This window comes from Alosa alosa, chromosome 20 (assembly GCF_017589495.1).
Source record: "Alosa alosa isolate M-15738 ecotype Scorff River chromosome 20, AALO_Geno_1.1, whole genome shotgun sequence".
In the NCBI taxonomy this organism is placed as follows: domain Eukaryota; kingdom Metazoa; phylum Chordata; class Actinopteri; order Clupeiformes; family Clupeidae; genus Alosa; species Alosa alosa.
Window position 1 is genome coordinate 9,574,984 of NC_063208.1, and position 20,381 is coordinate 9,595,364.

A 20,381-nucleotide genomic window follows, 5' to 3' on the forward strand; every position below is an offset into this window, starting at 1 on the left:
GAAGTGCCGTTCAGAGAGTTTATGTGCCATCTAAATGATTTTGGAAATGTTATTTTCAGGTAAAAAAAAAAAAAACCTCACAGAGGGGCACACTTACCTTCTGGTCAGGCTCGGTGATGTCTGAGCTACTGGTGCAGTAAGCCGGACTGGAGCGAGCCAGAGGCGGGCGGGTCACGTAGAACAGGTCTTTGGACGACGCCCGGTGGTCCCGCTCGCTGTATGGCCCCATGCCCATGTGAGCGAGGCCCGAGGGCATCCCAGAGGAGGGTGAGGGCAGTCGAGAGATGTCTATGGAGCTGGTGGGCAAAGACCAGACACACAAATCAGACCACGGGCAAAACAGCCAAGCTACACCGGGAGGGCAACTGAAGTGTTCCGTTCACGGAGCGTAGAAATGGTTTGTGCGCAGTGCTCTCGTGTCCATGATGTTCAGGACATACTATATCTCTATTACTCAGACTTGCGCCCGGTCTGATAAGCTGTGTGTAACTGTTCACAGTGCTCAGCTCAGAGGGGTATACTACGAATCGAGGTTACTGGTTTACCCCGGTAACTTCGGGAGTAACCACTGATCTCTAAAAGAGTGCTTTACTCCATGTATTGCTTCTGAAGTGACATAATGTTTTGAGATCAGCGGTAACTCCTGAAGTTGCCTAAGTAAGCCAGCAACCTCGCTTCAAAGTATACCCCTCATATCTGCAAACTGACGGTAACTTCCTGTTGGTCTCGGCATCACACAGTCTGGTGCTACTGACCTATCCAGCGGTGTGTACCTGTTGAGGTCCCTCATCATGAGGCTCTGGAAGTCGGACGAGACCATGTGGTTGAAGCTCGTGGCGGCGCGTGTGAGCAGCCGGTCGGGCGGCCTCTGCTCCGGCTGCTGGGTGGCCTGGCGGTGAAGCTGCGGGTTCCTGAGGGCTACGCTGATGTCGTTCAGTAGCCGGGGTAAGGGCCCCAGCTTCAGTATGGCATCCTGCGGGGGACACAAGGCACAACACCGCACAATCCTTGTGACTATCCCTTTCTCTTCTTCTTCCTCTGACTTAACCTCGCTTGAACTGGCATTCTATTCTATGCGAGTAGTACTTACAGTACTGCTGCACTAACATGACTGATCCCTTTTATGTAAGTCATCTTGGATGAAAGTGTCAGCTAAATGACTAAATGTAAATCTAAATGTGAGCACAGCACTACAGGTGTACGGAGCCCGGGAGGTGTCATTGCAAGATATTTTTGTATATTGAGAGAATGTGCACTAGTTTTAGTAAATTTTGTGCTCATTGTACTAAATTGTGGTCTCATTTCACTGGATCGTGTGCACAATTTAGTATATTGTGTGCTCATTTTACTACATAGTGCTCTCGTTTGACTAAATTGTGGTCTCATTCTATTCGACAGGCGCTTTAATTTAGTAAATCATTTTACTATATTGGCAAGACAATTTACTATATTGTGTGCACAATTTACTAAATTTACATTTATTAAAACGTGTGCACAATTTAGTAAACCGTGCGTACAATTTAGTAAAATGAGCACACGATTAAGGAAAATGAGGACACATTTTCTGGATATATACCAACAAATATCTTGCAATGACCCCTCCAGGGTTCTGTACAGGATGATGCTCTCTCCATTTTTCAGGAGTACAACAAAAACCCTCTTGCTGATTGAGTATGAGTACTCAGAGTGCTGATGTAAGTGCGTTTAATCAAATCAATCAAATCTACACGCTATAGCCTGCCAGGAACTGTTGTCATTGTTGAATTTAAAGATTCAGTAAAAGCTTTCAAGCAGACAACTAATTTCTCTCTGCAATTTGGCATACTCCAACCTGATATTTAGTAGAGTGAGAATGACCAGTAGTCCCACTGACACAGCCAGTATTCTTACTCTAATTCAGCATTTATTGGCTCTGATGAAAGAGAGCATGGTGTTGACACACTGCAGGTAATTTGTCATTAAGTGCTACACAGAACTTCAGTTGCTGGGTTTCATAATGAACTGGCAACATAACATGAAGTTACATGATCCAGCTGTAGAGATGGAGCTCTTGTTAACCTTGCTGAGTTGAGCCATGACCTCCCAGAGAAGGCTATGCAGCACGGAGAGCTCCCGGCCAAGGTCGATGTAGCCTTCGAAGGGGCTGGCGTTGCTGCCACAGTCCACGTTAGAGATCTCGTAGAGGAACTGCTGCATGGAGCCCCACTCCATCTCCAGGAACTCGTTCATGAAGCACATGTAGTCCTCCTTACCGCCGAACCTGACGGGGAACAAGGGGATAAAAAGAGAAGTGTGTGGGAGAGAGAGAAAGGAGGGGTGGGGGAGGAGGGGGTAACCAGGAGGGAAGAGAGAGACAGAGACAGAGAGAGAGAGAGAGAGAGAGAGAGAGAGAGAGAGAGAAGAAAGGAGGATGAGGAGGAGAGAGAGAGAGAGAGTGAAGGACAGAGCAAGTGGTTGGAGTGGAGAGGGAGAGGGAGAGAACAGGAGTGAAGAGAGAGGAATCCATGTTGGGAGAGAGAGCCAAGCGGCAGATGACAACATGGAGGACACCATGGAAAAGAACAGAGAGGAAAGGAGAAGAAATGGAAACAGGAAGAGAAAGGGACAATGAAACATTTCCATGGGAATGGACAACACTTGATTGTACTGCTATAGAACCTACTGCTATTTTGCATATTTAATTATACTTTGTGTTAATGTCTTTCTATTTATGTGGATGTGGGGTGAGATGATACAGAATAGTACTGTAATTTGAGAGCTTAGTATCTTCCTAAAATCAATATGCTTTATGGATTAGTACATGAATGAAACTGGAAAACTAGGTCAAAAATGAATTATGGCATTTGGGCTGTTGCTGACTGGTTCCCAGACATATTTTAGCATATGGATTAAATACAATGTTACATAAGACTCTTAATACTGCTGTACAGGACGCTGGTTTTGGAGCACGTAGGCTATAGCTGGTTTTCACACTGGTTTTCATTCTACCATTAAAAAATAACCCCTGAACAACAACAACATCAACATGGTCCTATACCTATACTACAGTATAACTATACTGACCAACAAGGAAATATATCAATAGGTGGGTCTCACAGTTTTATTTTTATGTGACCCACACAAAGAAAGCATTGATCTTAATAATAACGCTAAGTCATACAAAAGATGTTTATATGACTCAAAGGACCTTTTATGATCTTGTACAATGAACTGGCATGATGAGGACAAGCAGTAGCAAGTAACTGTTTCACCATTTACTGTATTTAGTTAACGTACTCCAATGTGCTCCTCAATGTTTATTTATCAATTCAACGACTTTAAAAGCAGAGGATGTACAGTACATCGGTGGTGTTGACACAATGGCACATGGTGTTATTGGTTTGAAAGCTCTTGGGACAGATATAGCACACCATCATATGCTTAAGTTATGTCATTATAGTGTGTGTACTGTTCAAGCTGTCTGGTACATTAGCTCTGCTGAAAATAAATGAATGAAAAACATGACATAACAAATAAGAAAATATGCTCCGCAGCAAATAAACACAGCTTTGTCTGACACTAAGCTGGTCTGTGAGTGGTTCCAGCTCCTTGATCTTTGTTAGCAAAAGAAAACATGGCGGCTTAGTTTAATATGTGAATCTAATCAGAAAATCTGCTATTTCTTGACAGGCTTGACATTTGAGGCAATTGAAAGAGAACACTGTCATTTCAACCACTCATTCACTCAAGACAGGGAATCTAAAACATCTTGAAGTGACTCATCTTTCTTTCTTTCTGAGACTAACATCATGATAATGATGTACACACAAAGGCTAATTCTACATACTGGGTGCAGTGGTGACAGACTTCGGACAAAGACACCAGAGACACCATGATGCTTGAGAACAGTGGATCAGAACTCAGGTCTCTGACAAAGGGCGTATGAAGGGTGTAACGAGGGTTGTGAGGGAGGTGAGTGGATGTAGCCTTAATGGGAGTGGACCCTAGTGACTGACTTGGAGAAGCTGGCCAGGTTCTGCACCACCTTGGCGATGAGAGTGAGCGTGCGCGAGGTCCGCGGCCCTGGGTACTCCTGCGTGAGGTTGAAGAGCGACGGCGACATGACGGCCGGGCACAGGAAGCGCAGAAAGAGCGAGGCGCTGATGAGGCGGTCAGCGATGTCCTCGCGCCCGTGCTCAGCGCAGCGCACCCGCCAGGAGGAGAACACCTCCTTTAGCTCGCGGGGGAACACACTGCAGAGACAGAGAGAGAGAGAGAGAGAGAGAGGGAGAGGAGAGGAGAGAGAGAGAGAGAGAGAGAGAGAGAGAGAGGAACAGAGAGAGAAAGAGAGGGAGACAGAAGGAGACAAAGAGAGAGTGAGAGAGAGAGAGAGGGAGGGACAGAGAAAGACATCTGAATTTGAAAGATGTGGTAGGAACTGTGACTGCTGTAGGATTAAGATTAGCCGCTTCAAATGGTGTATACATGGAGCTCTCGTTTCATTATGCTAACATGACACTCCCCAGTAATCAGTGTGTAAACAATCAACATTTGGAGGCTTACAATTACAATTCAGTTACAGTTATGATTGCGGTATTTTGCAGACACGTTTGTCCAAAGGATTCTTTCAAAACATTAGTTAAAAAACAATGGTAAGCAATATTATAATGTTTGTACACATATTATCTATTTATGGATATACTTTTTTGCTTAGCCACCAACGAGCAACCAATGGGAGTTGATGATATTGCGATAAGAGCCAGATCATTGACCAATGGGAGTTGATGATATTATAATAATAAGTTTATTTTATATAGCGCCTTTCTCAAACCCAAGGTCGCTTTACATAGTAGGAAGGCAGGGAAACACAATAACAAACAAACAAACAAACAAACAAACAATACAACAGAGACAAAGGCAGGGAAATACAATAACAAACAAACAAAACAATACAACCAAGACAAGTTATCTGTAGGAACTATGTGTTGGGTGTGGAGGAGAAGCGATCATTAAACAGAAAGATCTTGAGATGTGCTTTGAAGAAAGGAAGAGAAGGACAGGCACAAAGGGGTTGGGGGAGGGAGTTCCAGAGTTTGGGGGCCAAGGCACTGAAGGACCTGCCACCCAGGGTGGAGAGTCTGGAGCGGGGGATAGCCAAGAGGTTTTGGTCAGAGGATCTGAGAGGAGGGGAAAGGAGTGTAAAGGGGTCAGGGGGGTCGCAGATGGTGGGGGGAGCAAGGTTGTGGAGGGCTTTGAAGGTGAGTAGTAGTACTTTGTATTTGATCCCGGGACGGAACTGGTAGCCAATGGAGTTGATGGAGAATGGGGGTGATGTGTGCTGATCGTCTGGTATGGGTGAGGAGCCTAGCTGCAGAGTTTTGAATATATTGTAGTCTTTGAAGGGTTTTAGTGGGGAGACCAAGGAAAAGTGAGTTGCAGTAATCTAAACGGGACATAATGAAAGAGTGAACCAAAGTCTGTGCATCACTAGCAGAGAGGAAGGGTCGGAGGCGTGCAATGTTACGGAGGAAAAAAAAAAGCAATCTTAGTGAGTGATTTGATATGAGGATCAAAGCTAAGGGTGAGTCAAGCTGAATGCCAAGGTTTTTAACAACAGGGGTGGAGTGGACAGATGAGCCATCAATGTTGAGAGTGAGATGGGGAGATTTGGTGAGGATGCTTTTAGGGCCAATCAGCAGAATTTCGGTTTTGTCTGTATTGAGCTTGAGAAAATTGTTTTGCATCCATAATTTTAAGTCAGAGAGGCATTCAGTGAGGGAGCGCGGTGGGGGTCAGAGGGAGAGGGAGTGGTAAGATAGAGTTGGATGTCATCTGCATAGCAGTGGCAGTTGAGACCGCGGCTGCTGAATAATCTGGCCAAGAGGGAGGATGTATATGAGAAAGAGAGGGGCCCAAGTACAGAACCCTGGGGGGGACACCACGAAAGTGACAGGGGACTTGGGGACTGATGTGGACCAAGTGTTACAAACTGCTTTCTGTTGGTGAGGTATGACTGAAACCAATTGAGGGCTGTGCCAGAAACACCAATAGCAGACAGACGGGAGATTAGAACATTGTGGTTGATGGTATCGAAAGCAGCACTAAGGTCAAGGAGAATGAGAATGTTAAGTGAACCAGAGTCAGCAGACAGGAAGAGGTCGTTAACTATGCGTAGAAGGGCAGTCTCTGTACTGTGACATGAGCGGAAGCCAGATTGAAAGGGCTCATACAGGTCGTGGTGGTTAAGAAAGGTGTGTAGTTGTGAGGCCAGATGTTACGACCTGTGATAGTTGTTTTCTCTGAGGAGGGAGGAGGAGAGATCATATGACAACGGCATACAATGAGCTTATGGTCAGAGACACCAGAGATGAAACCAGAGACAGAGATGTCATTCAGACCAGAAGAGCAGAGCAGATCCAACGTGTGGCCATGAGTGTGAGTGGGAAAGTCAACATGCTGTGTCAAACTAAAACAGTCCAATACAGAGTTAAACTCTGAGGTGTAAGAACAATTAGTATCCACATGAATGTTAAAATCCCCTAACATAATCATAGCAGAACAAAGGGATGAAATAACAGTGAGAAGTTCATTTAATTCAGACAGAAAGTTTGCAGATGGTTTTTATTTTTTGCAATAAGAGCCAGATCATTGACCAATGGGAGTTTATGATATTGCAACAAGAGCCAGATCATTGACCAATGGGAGTTGATGATATTGCAGTAAGAGCCAGATCACTCACCAATGAGAGTTGATGATATTGCAATAAGAGCCAGATCATTGACCAATGGGAGTTGATGATATTGCAGTAAGAGCCAGATCACTCACCAATGAGAGTTGATGATATTGCAATAAGAGCCAGATCATTGACCAATGGGAGTTGATGATATTGCAGTAAGAGCCAGATCACTCACCAATGGGAGTTGATGATCTTACATAGTGCCAGCTCGCAGCACATGCGGAGGTTGGCCTGGCGGTCCGGCAGCACAGAGGGCGGAGTCTGCATGGGGTCCACCTCGCAGTTCTCCTCGGACTCGTACAACGCTCGAATGAACTCCCCTGTGGAGAGGTGCCATCACTGCTGTCACACACAGCAGCCTACATTTTATTATTAATATTATTTTTCATATTTTTTTTTTTTTTTTTTTTTTTTTTTGGGGGGGGCGGGGGGCATTTATGCCTCTAATCTGACAGGACAGTAGAGAGAGTGACAGGAAGTGAGTGGGAGAGAGAGATGACCCTGCTGAAAAAAAAGCATATTTCTGAGTTCTAAAGGAAGTACTAAAGGAAGTACTAATAGGCTACTATGCTTCTTCCAAGGGCAGTAAGAGTTGTAGTTCACAACTGATACATCCAATCAGTTTAGACTTCTTCTCCCTTTGCAGGGAACATCACTAATGAATGTTATGTTAATAACAGATAGAGTGTGGGGTGTGTGTGTGAATGTGTGTGTGTGTGTGGTCGGTGTGTGTGTGTGTGTGTCCTATTAAATACTCTGCAATGGGAAAATAATCTCTTGTTCACTGATCCAGTCATTTGCACTGCAGCGACTGGGAGAGAATTAATTCACAAAACAATTTATGGATAACGGATCCAACCATTTGGGGAAATTACTATTGACAACAAAGAACACATTTGAATGACAAGCACCATCACATTCAATTATAAGAATTTAAATGAACCTGCCTGGTGCATCTGCACTGAACTAAATGGGCACCAGAGCTGAATACTTTATTGTCATCAAAAACAGCGACTCACCTATGGCGTCCTTGAGGTACCTGTGTCCGATTAGTTTGAGGTACTCCTCTATGGCTTTCGTAGCCAGGGTGTTATCCCTGAAGATGAGATGTTCTCGATCAATGAAGCGGTCCACTTCGCTCATTGCCATGTCTGACAGAAAATCCTATAAACGTATCAACAAACAAATCACAAACTCAAGGCTGAGCGGGATGACACTGAACAGATCAAGATGTTCACATAGCTTCAAAGAAGTTAAAGAGTACTTCAAAAGTCTAGCAAGGAAATCATTTGAGTTAACCAGTAGATGTATTACCAGGTGGAAGCAGCTTAAAATGTTGCAGGTGTTGTGGCCATAAAGTGAACTCATATAATGATGTTATGTATACCTTCTGTCATTCGTTATTGGTAGAACAATATGGATGCAATAATAACCATCATCACCTGTTATCCCAGGACCAGATGTGACACACTGCAGTCCTACCTAACTGATGACTATGAAACTACGGTGGCTGAGAGGGGTCAGAGCATACATCTTTTATCCCAGGACCAGATGTGACACTGCAGTCCAACCCAACTCATGATAATGACGATTGCTCGAGGAGTCTATGTGTGCTCCTAGTGTGTGTACTCCAAGTGAGATCACTGCTCCAAGTGTGTGTGTGTGTGTGTGTGTGTGTGTACACTACCCCCAGATAGGTAAAATGCAGAGGACAAATGTCTTACAGGAGTTTCCTACAGGACAATAAAATATAACTTTACTTAATGAGACTACGGTGGCTGAGAGGGGTCAGAGCTACCTTTGCTTTCCCCGTGCTCTGCAGGATGTGCACCAGTGCGCAGGCCACCTCCTCTTTGCTCTTGACACTCAGCAGCGGCTCCAGCACGGTGCAGAGCGTGCGGTAGTTGTTGGTGACGTACTCGGCGAACTCCTTGTACAGCTCCATGGGCAGGATGCTCATGGTCTGGTAGCGCGACTTGAGGCGAATCGAGGCGTTGATGATCTTGCTGCCCCCGCCCCCGCCCCCTTTGGTCAGGATGCTGGGCTGGATGACGGGGTACCATTGCTCCACAAACTGCCGACCGGTGAGGCTGGAGATGGGGATGCTGACCAGGCCGAGGTAAGTACTCTTCTCCTGGTGAACAACAACAGCAACAACTTGAATTTATATATACTGTACAAAAAAAAATATATATACACTGCACTTACAGTTTTTCACAATTGTTAAAACACATTTTTTTTAAACCTTCCACCCTTTTCTCCATTCTCAAACTACATTCACAGAATGTCTGACAGTTCTTGCAAAATAAAACACTCGCCTCAAAAGTTTTACTTGTGCTCAGAACCAAACGGTGTCAGAGTACAGATCCAGTGTATGATTGAAGTGTTCCTTTAATTTTTTTGAGCAGTATATATACATATATATATATGTATATATTCATACCGAACTGTTTAGGTACAGGATGAGGTTCAATACAGATGTGTACCGAATGTACTGTATCTAATGAAGTCATAATCAGTAATCAACAGTTTTTTACCTGTGGACCATGTTTCAAATTCGAGTTCCCTCACAAACATATTTAAGTGGCGAACCATATGTCAGTTTAGTCAATTAACATCAAAAAACATTTGACACCTTTTCAAAATACTACTCCCGCTGTGCATCAGCAATATTGTCAGTGAGTTTTAGGCTTTGCAGTTAACCGAACCGAACAATTACCGGAACCGTGACTTCAAAACTGAGGTATACACCGAACCGTGAGTTTTGTGCACTGTTACACTCTAGTATATAGCGCCTTTTTCAAGGCAACCAAAGCGCTTTGCAGTGAAGGGGGAACCTCACTAACCATCACCAATGTGTAGCACACACCTGGGTGATGCACGGCAGCCATTATATGCCAGAACACTCATCACACACCAGCTTGAGGATATTAAGGGAATGAATGAATGAGTCAATTACACTGGGGCATGATTAGGGGGCCAGATTGAATGAGCCAGGTTGGAATTCAGCCAGGACACCGGGGAAACCCCTACTATTTGCGATAAGTGCCATGGGATCTTTAATGACCACTATGAGTTAGGACCTCGGTCTCATCCGAAGGACAATCTCACCCGAAGACCAACAGTCGCTGCATGTGGTGGTTAGCCAGAATACATGTCATGAATTTACATTCACTAACGAGAATAGAGAAAATATGACTTTTAAAAGGAAAAATTCACAAAATCTAAGCTACCATCTACACATCTATCAGAATAACATAAAAGACCCAATCCCTCTCAACTTCAGAAAACTTGAACAGTAAAATACAGTGGTTGTTAAAGATTTGGACGCAAGTGCAAGTGAGTTGGAATGTGATATAAACTGCTGCCACTGACCTTGCGTTTCTTCTTGTCTGTCTCCTTGTACAGGTGCAGGCGGAGGCTGCGGATGGCTGGGAGGTTGTTGAACTCGAAGTGCTCCCCCCAAAAGACCGTGTCGGTGCGCAGCTTGCTCGTGGTGCGCGCGTAGAGCATGTCGTCCAGGTACAGCTCGCAGTAGTAGCGCTTCTTCGTCGGCAGATCCCGAGCCTCGATGATCCACAGTTTGAGAACATTGTCGACTCGTCGGCTGTTGTCCTGGGTGATGAGAACAACAGCATCAGTTGAGACACTCATATGGCATCTATCTCATATTTTGTGTCGCAAATATGAATGGCAATAATGCTTTTTCATGGATATATCAAAGGTTACTAGATATTATGTGTAATTATCATATCATCAAATTATATCACGTATAAACAATGTATTATAACTATGACTATGTCTCAACAGTCAGAATCATTAATGTGAATTGAACGGCTATAATGGGCAAGTAGTGGGCTTCTGTGATATTGTTACAGTGAAACCGTGCTGTTGGTTCTCAGAGACTTGATTAAAACTGCTCTTACTCACCTTGTTAGGTTTAACAGCACGTTGAAGGTTCTCAGAGACTTGATTAAAACGGCTCTTACTCACCTTGTTAGGTTTAACAGCACGTTGAAGGTTCTCAGAGACTTGATTAAAACGGCTCTTACTCACCTTGTTAGGTTTAACAGCACGTTGAAGGTTCTCAATCCACTTATCCCTCTCTGCGGCTGAACGGCAGGCAAAACATTTTGTCCCTGAGGCAGTGGTCACCTGAGGCAGCAGATACAGTATATATGTTACAAGAGGAACTACAATAGTAGACAATAAATAATTATAACTGTGCATTACACACGCATACACATATTTAGCAGGATGTAATACAACCAAATTAAATATTCAAATGTAATATATAAAACCCCTGAAATGTGGATGGAAGGCAGCAAGCTTTTCCCTGCACGAATCTATTAACCATATCAGCTTTTGTGGTAAATATGTTTTATATCTCATGAAGTATGTGTATGTGTGTACGTCTGTTTATATAATCTATCACCATGGAGAGAGGCTAGTGTTTTTTTGACCTTCATGCATCATAAAATGGCTGGATACAACATCTAATAGATGATGATCATCTGAGCAAACAGCTATTAGTGAAAGACCCTTTGAGGTCACCAATTACCTTGATGCCTAATCTGCCACTCTTTATTGCAATTATTTTTGATGTTTGTAAATAGAAAGAGGCACATTTGAACATTTGTTTATTTTTCTAAAATCAATCAATATTTCAGTGTTTACTTTTGCCACCGTTGCTTTGTACACAGGTTTTGTTGCCTGTTGCAACTTCATTTATGAGTTGCAAGATCTGAAACATAAATTATTTCTGTTCAGGTAGAGCACTGTGAAACATACCAACAAAGACACAAACACACACAGACACACACACATACACACACACTTACAGATGCACACAGGCACACATGCACACAGACACAAACACACAGACACAGACACAGACACAGACACAGACACAGACACACACAAACCTCAAAGCAGTACTCCTGTCCTAGAATACTGGAGTGGACCGGCTTGATGATGGCATCCTCGTCCAAGGTGATGTCCAGAGCTTCTGCCGCACTGCTGGGGGACAGCAAGGACTCGTGGGAGTGCGACTCCTTAAAGCTCTGCATCAGACGAGTCCTGAGAAGAGAGAGGAAGAGAGAAGGACACAGAGAGCATGACAAATAGATAGAGGAAGAGAGGACAAACAGAGGGGAGAGAGAGAGAAAGAGAAAGAGAGAGAAAGAAGGACAGAGAGAGAATGACAAATGGACAAAGAAAGAGAGGACAAAGAGAGAGAGAAAGGTGGAGAGAAATATAGAGAGTGGGTGAGTTAGACAGGAGTGAAGAAAAAGAAAGATCAGCACTTTTTTACTTTCCTTTCATCAAGGAAAACTACATTTGTGTTTCGTTAACAACTGAACAAGGTAATCAATTCAATCTCACGTAATCTTAAACACCAAAGTACATTCAGTAGAAAATGAGAAGGCATTAATGAGGTAATAAATTGAAGGTAAAATTATTAAATTAGAGGCAAATTAGAAGGTAAAATTAGTGATAAGAAGTTGAGTTGAAGATTGGCTCCAAGTGGCTTATGTATGCCACTGAAATGCAGTTAAATACAGTGGCTCCAGGGTGCTTACAAATGAATACATCAAGGTGAAAGGTCAAAATAATTCAAATGAAAAAAAGAAAGCTTTGAGGGCGCATTCACACTGGGTCTGTTTAACTGGACCATACCCGAGTGCGATTACTCGCCCCTAGCCCTGACCCAGCTGGTCTCTGTTCACATTACATTTTTGTTTGCGGACCTGGGTCCGTTTATGTCATAAACGCTAGCTTCTTTTTACGAATATCACTTGGTAACATTGCAAAAACGGCAGTTTATTTCCTGGTTTTGGAACAGACAGCATTCAAACTGCACCAGATTTCTAACAAACCGTAGACTGCATTTACATCGGTAAATATTACCAAACCATCGGTACAAACGAACTCGGGTCGGGACCAAGCGGTCTGATGTGAATGCACTCAGAGAGATTGGAGGACATAAGTTGAGCTTGGAACACTTTAGTTCTACAGAATATTCCCCCAATTATTCCCAAATAATGACTAATGCTAGTACTATATCCACAAGCAGAATTTGTTCCAGTCTGTCAATGAAAGACGGATGGATCCAAACCTCTCTTGGTCGGCACTGCGGAACCGTGGGAGAATCATGTGGCGGAAGCTGTTGGTACGGTCCAGTTTGGGTTGGCTCTTTGCCCTCTTAATTGAGCCCTTCAACCGGCGACTCAGAAAACTCTAGAGAAGCAAAAAAAAACAGACACACAAAGAAGCTATTAGAAAGGGAAAGCTCGGATACCCAGATAGATTAAAAAAACTAGATGTACCGCAGAGCGGTACAAAATATGACCGCCGCCCAGTCCAGCACATTTTTTCCACAAAAAGAAATCACGCTGAAAGGCCTATATGATTCTAACTGTCTCACTAAATTGCATTATCCACACTCAATTCTCACTGGTATCTGCTAGACAACAAGTACCAAAACATGATTAGTTCATAGATTTCACATGTAAAATTCATTTTATACAACCCCACCTCCATCTTGCCTGTTCATAATTCTGAGAAATTCTTGATTGTTTGTGTTATGTTTGTGTTATGTTTATGTTATGTGTGTGTGTGTGTGTGTGTGTGAGTGTGAGTGTGTGTGTGTGTGTGTGTGTGCTTGTGTGTGTGCCTGTGCCTGTGCATGCAAGCGTACATATGTCTACTGTGTGAGTATGTGTCATACGTATAATAACTGTGAATGTATGTGTGTGTGTGTGTGTGTGTGTGTGTGTGTGTCTGTTTGTGCACATGTGTGCACATGAAATGGGTTAACATGACCCCTGGAGGCAAACATACGGAAAAAAATGGTCATCCTAGGCCCTACAGTTCTCAAGATATTCACAGAGAACTGTGTCTGCCCTACCCCTTTTTGGGGGGTCCAGTCCAGCTGGGGCTACAGATCAAAACGAAAAATGACGGTTCCATGCTATCCATGTGGGGGTACATGCCCACCAAGTTTCGTGTACCCCGGTCTTTCAGTGTCCCGGGAATCCTTGTTGGTGTACGTCACTAAATGTACACATAAATGATTTTATTGTAAGGCCCCCCATTAACGAAAGTACACAAAACTTGGCATGCATTCGGTGGGTGTCATAATGATCCTACACTTTTAATTCCGTGCAATTTTGACCTTGTCAGCCAGAGATATTGTGATGAAAAAAAAAATGACACCTCATTTTTTGCTTTTTATTTTTAACTAGGTGGCGCTATACATGAAATAAGTGGTAATGGGATGGGTTGACATGCCCCCTTAAGACCAACATACATAAAAAAAAGTGGACATCCTAGGCCCTACGGTTCTCGAGATATTCACAGAAAACTGTCTCTGGCCACCTACAGGCCAGTTGGTGTATAGTAACATAAATTAATTTATTGTGTGGCCCCCCATGAACGGAATTCCACAAAACTTGGCGTGGATACAGAGGGTGTCATAATGATCCTACACTTCCAATTTCATGCAGTTTTGACTATGTTAGGTCACAGATACCTTCAATTACAACACCTTATTTTTACTTTTTTGTGTTTAACTAGGTGGCGCTATACATGAAATGAGTGGTTATGGAATGGGTTGACATGGCCCCTTGAGATCAACATACAAAAAAAAAATGGTCCTCCTAAACCCCACGGTTTTCGAGATATTCACAGAAAACTGTGTCTGCCCTACCCTCCTTTCAGGGGTCCAGTCCAGCTGGGCTACAGATCAAAACGAAAAACGATGGTTCCATGCTATCCATGTGGGGTTACATGCCCACCAAGTTTCGTGTACCCGGTCTTTCAGTGTCCCGAATCATTGACGGAAATTTGGGCATGCGAAAAAAAACAAACAAACAAAAAAAAAACCTATATGACCGCCCTACGGCTGCTTGGCGGTCATAATAATACACAAATAAACAGCTGAACTGTACGGTACAAGGACCTTTTAGCACATCAAGTGTGAGGCTATTAGGAAAGAGAACATCATTTATCTTTGTTTGTCTAGTGGAGAAGCCTAGAACATCAGTGGTGTAGAATATGAAACTCCTGAGGGGGTTCTTGATATGATTCTGTCTCAAGTCTGAGTCGGTCATATGCACAGATACGTCAGTAGTAAAAATAATGTGACATGCCTTTTAAAAGAGCGAGGTTGATTTATGTTCATGTTCATGACGTGTTCAACATAGAGAGAAAAAACACCAGAGGTGGTTAAAATACCGATCTGAAAATGTACTCAAGTAAAAGTAAAAAGTAGTTCATTTAAAATGTACTTTAAGTAAAAGTTACTTAGTTACTTTTTTTTTTGGGGGGGGGGGGTACCAGAACAACCAGTTTTACCAAAGACTTTCTAATGAGGAGATACAGCACTCAAAAAATCCTCCATAGTAATGCATGGGGTTTGTTTGTAACGGCAATATGGCAGTTGTCTACACATCATATGTCTACACATATCACAACCCTTCCGCGGCAAAACGTCGACATGTGAATTGAGCCAATCATGTGGTGTGTTGTAAAACACATTGAGTCAATCATTTGGTGTGCTGTGAAGACATCGTGCCAATCATCTGTTGTGATCTCGCTGCTGGAGCAAGATTGGTGTCGTGAAGCCTTACGCACACGCATTTCTGCTGAAATAGATGCACGATAAGTGCCCAAAAAGTGTTGCAATATGGCGCCCGAGTGGAGGTACTTGCCTGAAAAGGGCGTTGAGAAATGGAGATCTATGTGAAAAATCACCGCAGTTCTCCTTTAAGTTTGAGCAGTAGTTGATTTTCAAAGTTAGTTGCACTCATCCTTGGTGCTTTGCAGTGAACAGTAATCCAGCACAACTGAAAAGCCCCTCACAGGCAGTTTTAGGCAGGCAGGCCAATATTGAGTTGCAGAGAGTTTTTTATATTTGGAAACGAGCAGAAGGTTCAGTAGATTAAAGGGGCGTCGGGGGGGGAAAGTGGGAAGTATAGGGCCCCAATGGAGGAGAGGGGCCCGTGAAAAGTGGAATACAGGGGCACAACATTTTCACCAGGCATTAGTAATAACTCAGGTAATCCACACATAAAAAAAATCCAAACAACTCCATAAGTAGAGTCATGTAATGAAGTGGAATAACACAGGGGAAAAGTATTGAACATGCTAAGAAAAAAAGCACTAAGGCAAGGAAAGGGAAGGAACGAGCTGGAATCTCTATAGAGAGTAGTTATCCTTTCTATCTGTACAAATTAATATAAGGTTGGTTCGTAGCCTACATATTGATGGGCTATAAAAAAGGTTTTTTCATTACCAAGGTGTCACACAAGAAACATTTCATGATGGATAAAAGCAAAAAGCTCTCCCAAGACCTTTGCAACCTTATTGTTGCAAAACATATCAATGAAACTGGTTACAGATGCATTTCAAAACATCAGAATCTTCCAGTAAGCAGCATGGGAGCCATTATCTGCAAGTGGAAGAAACATCACTGCATCATCAACCCGCCATGCACAGGATCTCCTCGGCAATATTTCTGACCAGGAGTCAGAAGGATAGTCAATTCCAAGAGCCAAGGACCACTCGGAGAAAGCTCCAGAAAGACTTGAAGGCAGCCAATTCAATTAAATAGTTCTGGAAGTAAATAAAGATCAGGATTCACAAGAGGGACCCCTGGAATCTGTTTAGAACAATGGGCCAAAATCACACCTGATACTGCAACTAATAAGTTTTGTCATACAGGAAATGTCACAAAGTTTCACAAAGTATTAAAGAAATTTCAGTAGGCACGTTCAATACTTTTTTCCTGTGTCATTCCACTTTAATACACAAAACTCTTATGTTTGGATGTTTTATATGTGTGTTAATATAATATGTGGTGAAAATTTCGAATAGAGTCACTGGAAGTTTAGGCTAATTACTGAAAAAAAAATGTAAGCGTTCAATACTTATTTCCACCATACTGTATATTTATTTTACCTGAATATTTTAACTTCCAAATTAAATGTCAAAATGAATGTCAGACGAAATTTAAAGTTTGACTGACTGGATTTTGTATACAAAACATAGTGAAAACTGTGTAAGGTCACTCTCACTCTCCTTTGCTAAAGAGCTAAATGGTTTAGTCCGCCTGCACGATTCATAAGGTAGTCTATCTTTTTTTTATGCTGCTGGTGCAATGTCTTTCTCCAAGAAAGCCAAGTCAGGTTACTAAAAACAAAGGCCAAAACAGGAAAAAAAGAGACATCAAAATGAGGGGAAACAACTGCTAATAAACTTCTTTCCAAAGAAAGGTGAGCACAAACGTCAAAACACAAAATCCCATGGTGTTTGCTTAAATATCTCCGCAATCATTAGTGCTAAAACGAACTGAGACAACCGATTGGAATAGCGGAAAATACACTTTTATAGGTTAGGCTAATCTGATGCATCTCGTGATCCAGCTCCATCACTTTCAGAAAGACTGCATGGCGCCAGCTTGATTCAGGTCCTGTTGTAGGCTACATGCTGATCACATAGACAGTAAAAGAAAAGAAGTGATCATTATCACTAGGCTAGTGGTTTAGGGCGCGATTTTTTTCTCTCCTTTTCTGTTTTCGTTAGTCTTAACTTTTTTTTTACTCAAGTAATGGATGTGATTTTTGATGTAGCGAAGTACAATACTTCACTCAAAATGTAATCAAGTAAAATTTAAAATACCGATTTTAACTACTTAAAAAATAAAAAATACACCGAAAAACTACTCAATACAGTAACGCGAGTAAATGTATTTAGTTACTTTCCACCTCTGAAAAACACAGATGAGATGTATTGGAGAGCTTAAGAGAAAACTCAAATGGAATACTGCATGTATGAACGAGCATGAAACACCCGAAAAATAAGCCCAAAAACAGTAACAGAACCTATTAAAGACCCGTATTGAAAAATCCCCACTGTGCTTCCATTAGGCTACCACCGGAGGATGGTGCAGGACCATAAATAGCCAGACCCCACTCCTTGACACACACACACACACACACACACACACTTCAGGCTAGTGACATTTCCGCTTCTGGAAGGGTGAATCACATAAAGCTATGCCCACGCACAGTCTAAGAGCTACCCAAGAGGGTACCTGCCGTTCTGCAATTGCTGATCCACAACACACTGAACACATTGCAGTGGACTGGCCCACTTCACATCATTTCAGCTCTGTTTGCCCACTTTCAGCCAGCAACCAGCTAATTACTGGCATCCAAACGCATGCATTTTTTTAAAATGCCAAATAGTCATAGATCCCACTTATTTCTTAATACACGTTAATTACTAATTTATATTTTTATTATCATTCATTCATTCACCACTCAGTCCTGCACATTCTCTCCACAAAAATAATTCACGCTTGTCAATTTGTCTCCATCTCCTACTCCATCCCCTACTTTTGTGTATGTAAATGAGTGTGTGCATAGTGTGCTTCTGTGTGTGTGTGTGTGTGTGTGTGTGTGTGTGTGTGTGTGTGTGTGTGTATGTATGTGTGTGTGGGTTCGCTTGTGAGTGTGTGTGGGGGGTAATGGGGTGTGTGTGTGTGGTGTGTGTGTGTTTGTGTATGTGTGCGTGCATGTGAGTGCGTGCCTGTATGTGAATGTGTGCATGTGCACTGTGTGTGTGTGTGTGTGTTTGTCTATGTGTGTGTGTGTGTGCGTGTGTGCATGCATGTGTGCGTTTATGTGTGTGTGCGCTACACCTCAAATGAGTGGATAGGGGATGTGTTGACATGGCCCTAAGTTCTCGAGATATTCACAGAAAACTGTGTCCGGCCTAACCTCCTTTCAGGGGGCCCAGTGCGGTGGGTGGGCGACGGATCAAAGCGAAAAACAATGGTTCTGTTTCATCCTTGTCGGGCTACATACCCACCAAGTTTTGTGCAGCGCGGTCTAATTGTATATTCAAATTATAATAATAATGATGAAGTAATATACTGTATAGAATGCTCATTACATTGTGTTGTCTACACATAACTTCTGCTGTCACTGTGACTTGGGCAGCTTTAATGCACTCATAGAACTTCTAGAACTGGATTTCAAACATTTTTGAAAATAAATAAAACAATCACACTCACCATTATGCTCAGATTTAAAGCTATTAGTTGCTAAGACTTAATACCATTATGACTACAATTTAATAACCAAAACATGTAAGACCAGACTTTGTGTATTCACATTTAACAATGAAACAAGAGACAGTGGATTTTAACATGTTTTAGGGGAAAAAAGAATGTGCAAGCTCAATAAAACGTAATCTTCAACTGTCACCGAGCAGAATGGAATTCAATAGACAAAGCTCAGACATTTCAAGCTGAGAACATTAGATTTTCTTACCTTTTATTTAAGAGCTCTGACATCAAAGCTTTGACATACCATTGAATTTAGTATGATATATCTAGTGCTCACCTCAACTGAGGACACACAACATTCAAATAAAAGTATGAAATGTTTCATTTCAATGTAAAGTTGAAATGTGCTTGTCCTTGTTGAAGATCAGTTCAATGGGTCATTCTGAGGGAACTGTCTGGAATTGTTTTTGTTGTTCATCTTATTTCATATCTTCTCAGACACAGTGTCCCTCAGGTTGTTGTGATCTCTCCATGACAAAGGATGATGGTGTTTAAATCGAGTTTGTCCTTACATTTCTTTGCCAGATGGGTCTCAGGACAGTTTTTTTATGATTGTGCTCAAATGTGATAGCAAAGGAAGGGAGCCGACGAGTTTGTTTTTATTGAGTGATAAATGCTGATATGTTTGTGATTTTTTTTTTTTTTTTTTTTTTTTTTTTTTTTTTTTTTTTTTTTTTTTTTTTTTTTTTTTTTTTTTTTTTTTTTTTTTTTTTTTTTTTTTTTTTTTTTTTTGGGAAGGAGGAGGGTACTCACAGGCTGTCGGAAGGGTTGAGAAGGGGCATTGGGAGGGGTTTCCATGCTTGTCTGCCTCGCTTGAGGCAAAGTGGCTCCTAGGAGCACCAGCGTGCTCTGAGAGAAAAAGAGACAGCAATAAGGGAAAATAAAAAGAAAGAAAGAAAGGAGAGAGAGAGAGAGTAAAGGGATAGGATGGAGGTCTGAAGCAGAATATGGCTGATGATAATGATGAGGATGATTATGAAACAGGTGGAGGACTGACGTGTTTTTTTTTTTTTTTTTTTTTTTTTTTTTTTTTTTTTTTTTTTTTTTTTTTTTTTTTTTTTTTTTTTTTTTTTTTTTTTTTTTTTTTTTTTTTTTTTTTTTTTTTTTTTTTTTTTTTTTTTTTTTTTTTTTGAGAGAGAGAGAGAGTAAAAGGGATAGGATGGAGGTCTGGAAGCAGAATATGGCTGATGATAATGATGAGGATGATTATGAAACAGGTGGAGGACTGGCGTGTTTTTTGGGGGCGTGAGAGGAGGGTACTCACAGGCTGTCGGAAGGGTTGAGAAGGGGCATTGGGAGGGGTTTCCATGCTTGTCTGCCTCGCAGGGGCAAAGTGGCTCCTAGGAGCACCAGCGTGCTCTGAGAGAAAAAGAGACAGCAATAAGGGAAAATAAAAAGAAAGAAAGAAAAAGAAAGAAAGAAAGAAAGAAAGAAAGAAAAGAAAGAAAGAAAGAAAGGAGAGAGAGAGAGAAAGAAAGTAAGAAAAGGACTCGTCAGAAAATGAGGGAGAGAGAAGGAATACATACATAG

General features: G+C 42.1%; 1 protein-coding gene across 1 annotated transcript in view; it reads right to left on the bottom strand.

Annotated features, from left to right (window-relative positions):
* The window catches only part of syngap1a (synaptic Ras GTPase activating protein 1a), a 48,195-nt gene that overhangs the window by 13,279 nt on the left and 14,535 nt on the right, over positions 1-20,381 (bottom strand). Inside the window, 12 exon segments of the mRNA XM_048229067.1 lie at positions 98-296; positions 774-973; positions 2,059-2,260; positions 3,996-4,232; positions 6,891-7,035; positions 7,735-7,879; positions 8,514-8,849; positions 10,091-10,330; positions 10,772-10,870; positions 11,641-11,794; positions 12,834-12,955; positions 20,116-20,210. Coding sequence (XP_048085024.1) covers positions 98-296; positions 774-973; positions 2,059-2,260; positions 3,996-4,232; positions 6,891-7,035; positions 7,735-7,879; positions 8,514-8,849; positions 10,091-10,330; positions 10,772-10,870; positions 11,641-11,794; positions 12,834-12,955; positions 20,116-20,160 — 2,124 coding nt within the window. The 5' untranslated portion in view covers positions 20,161-20,210.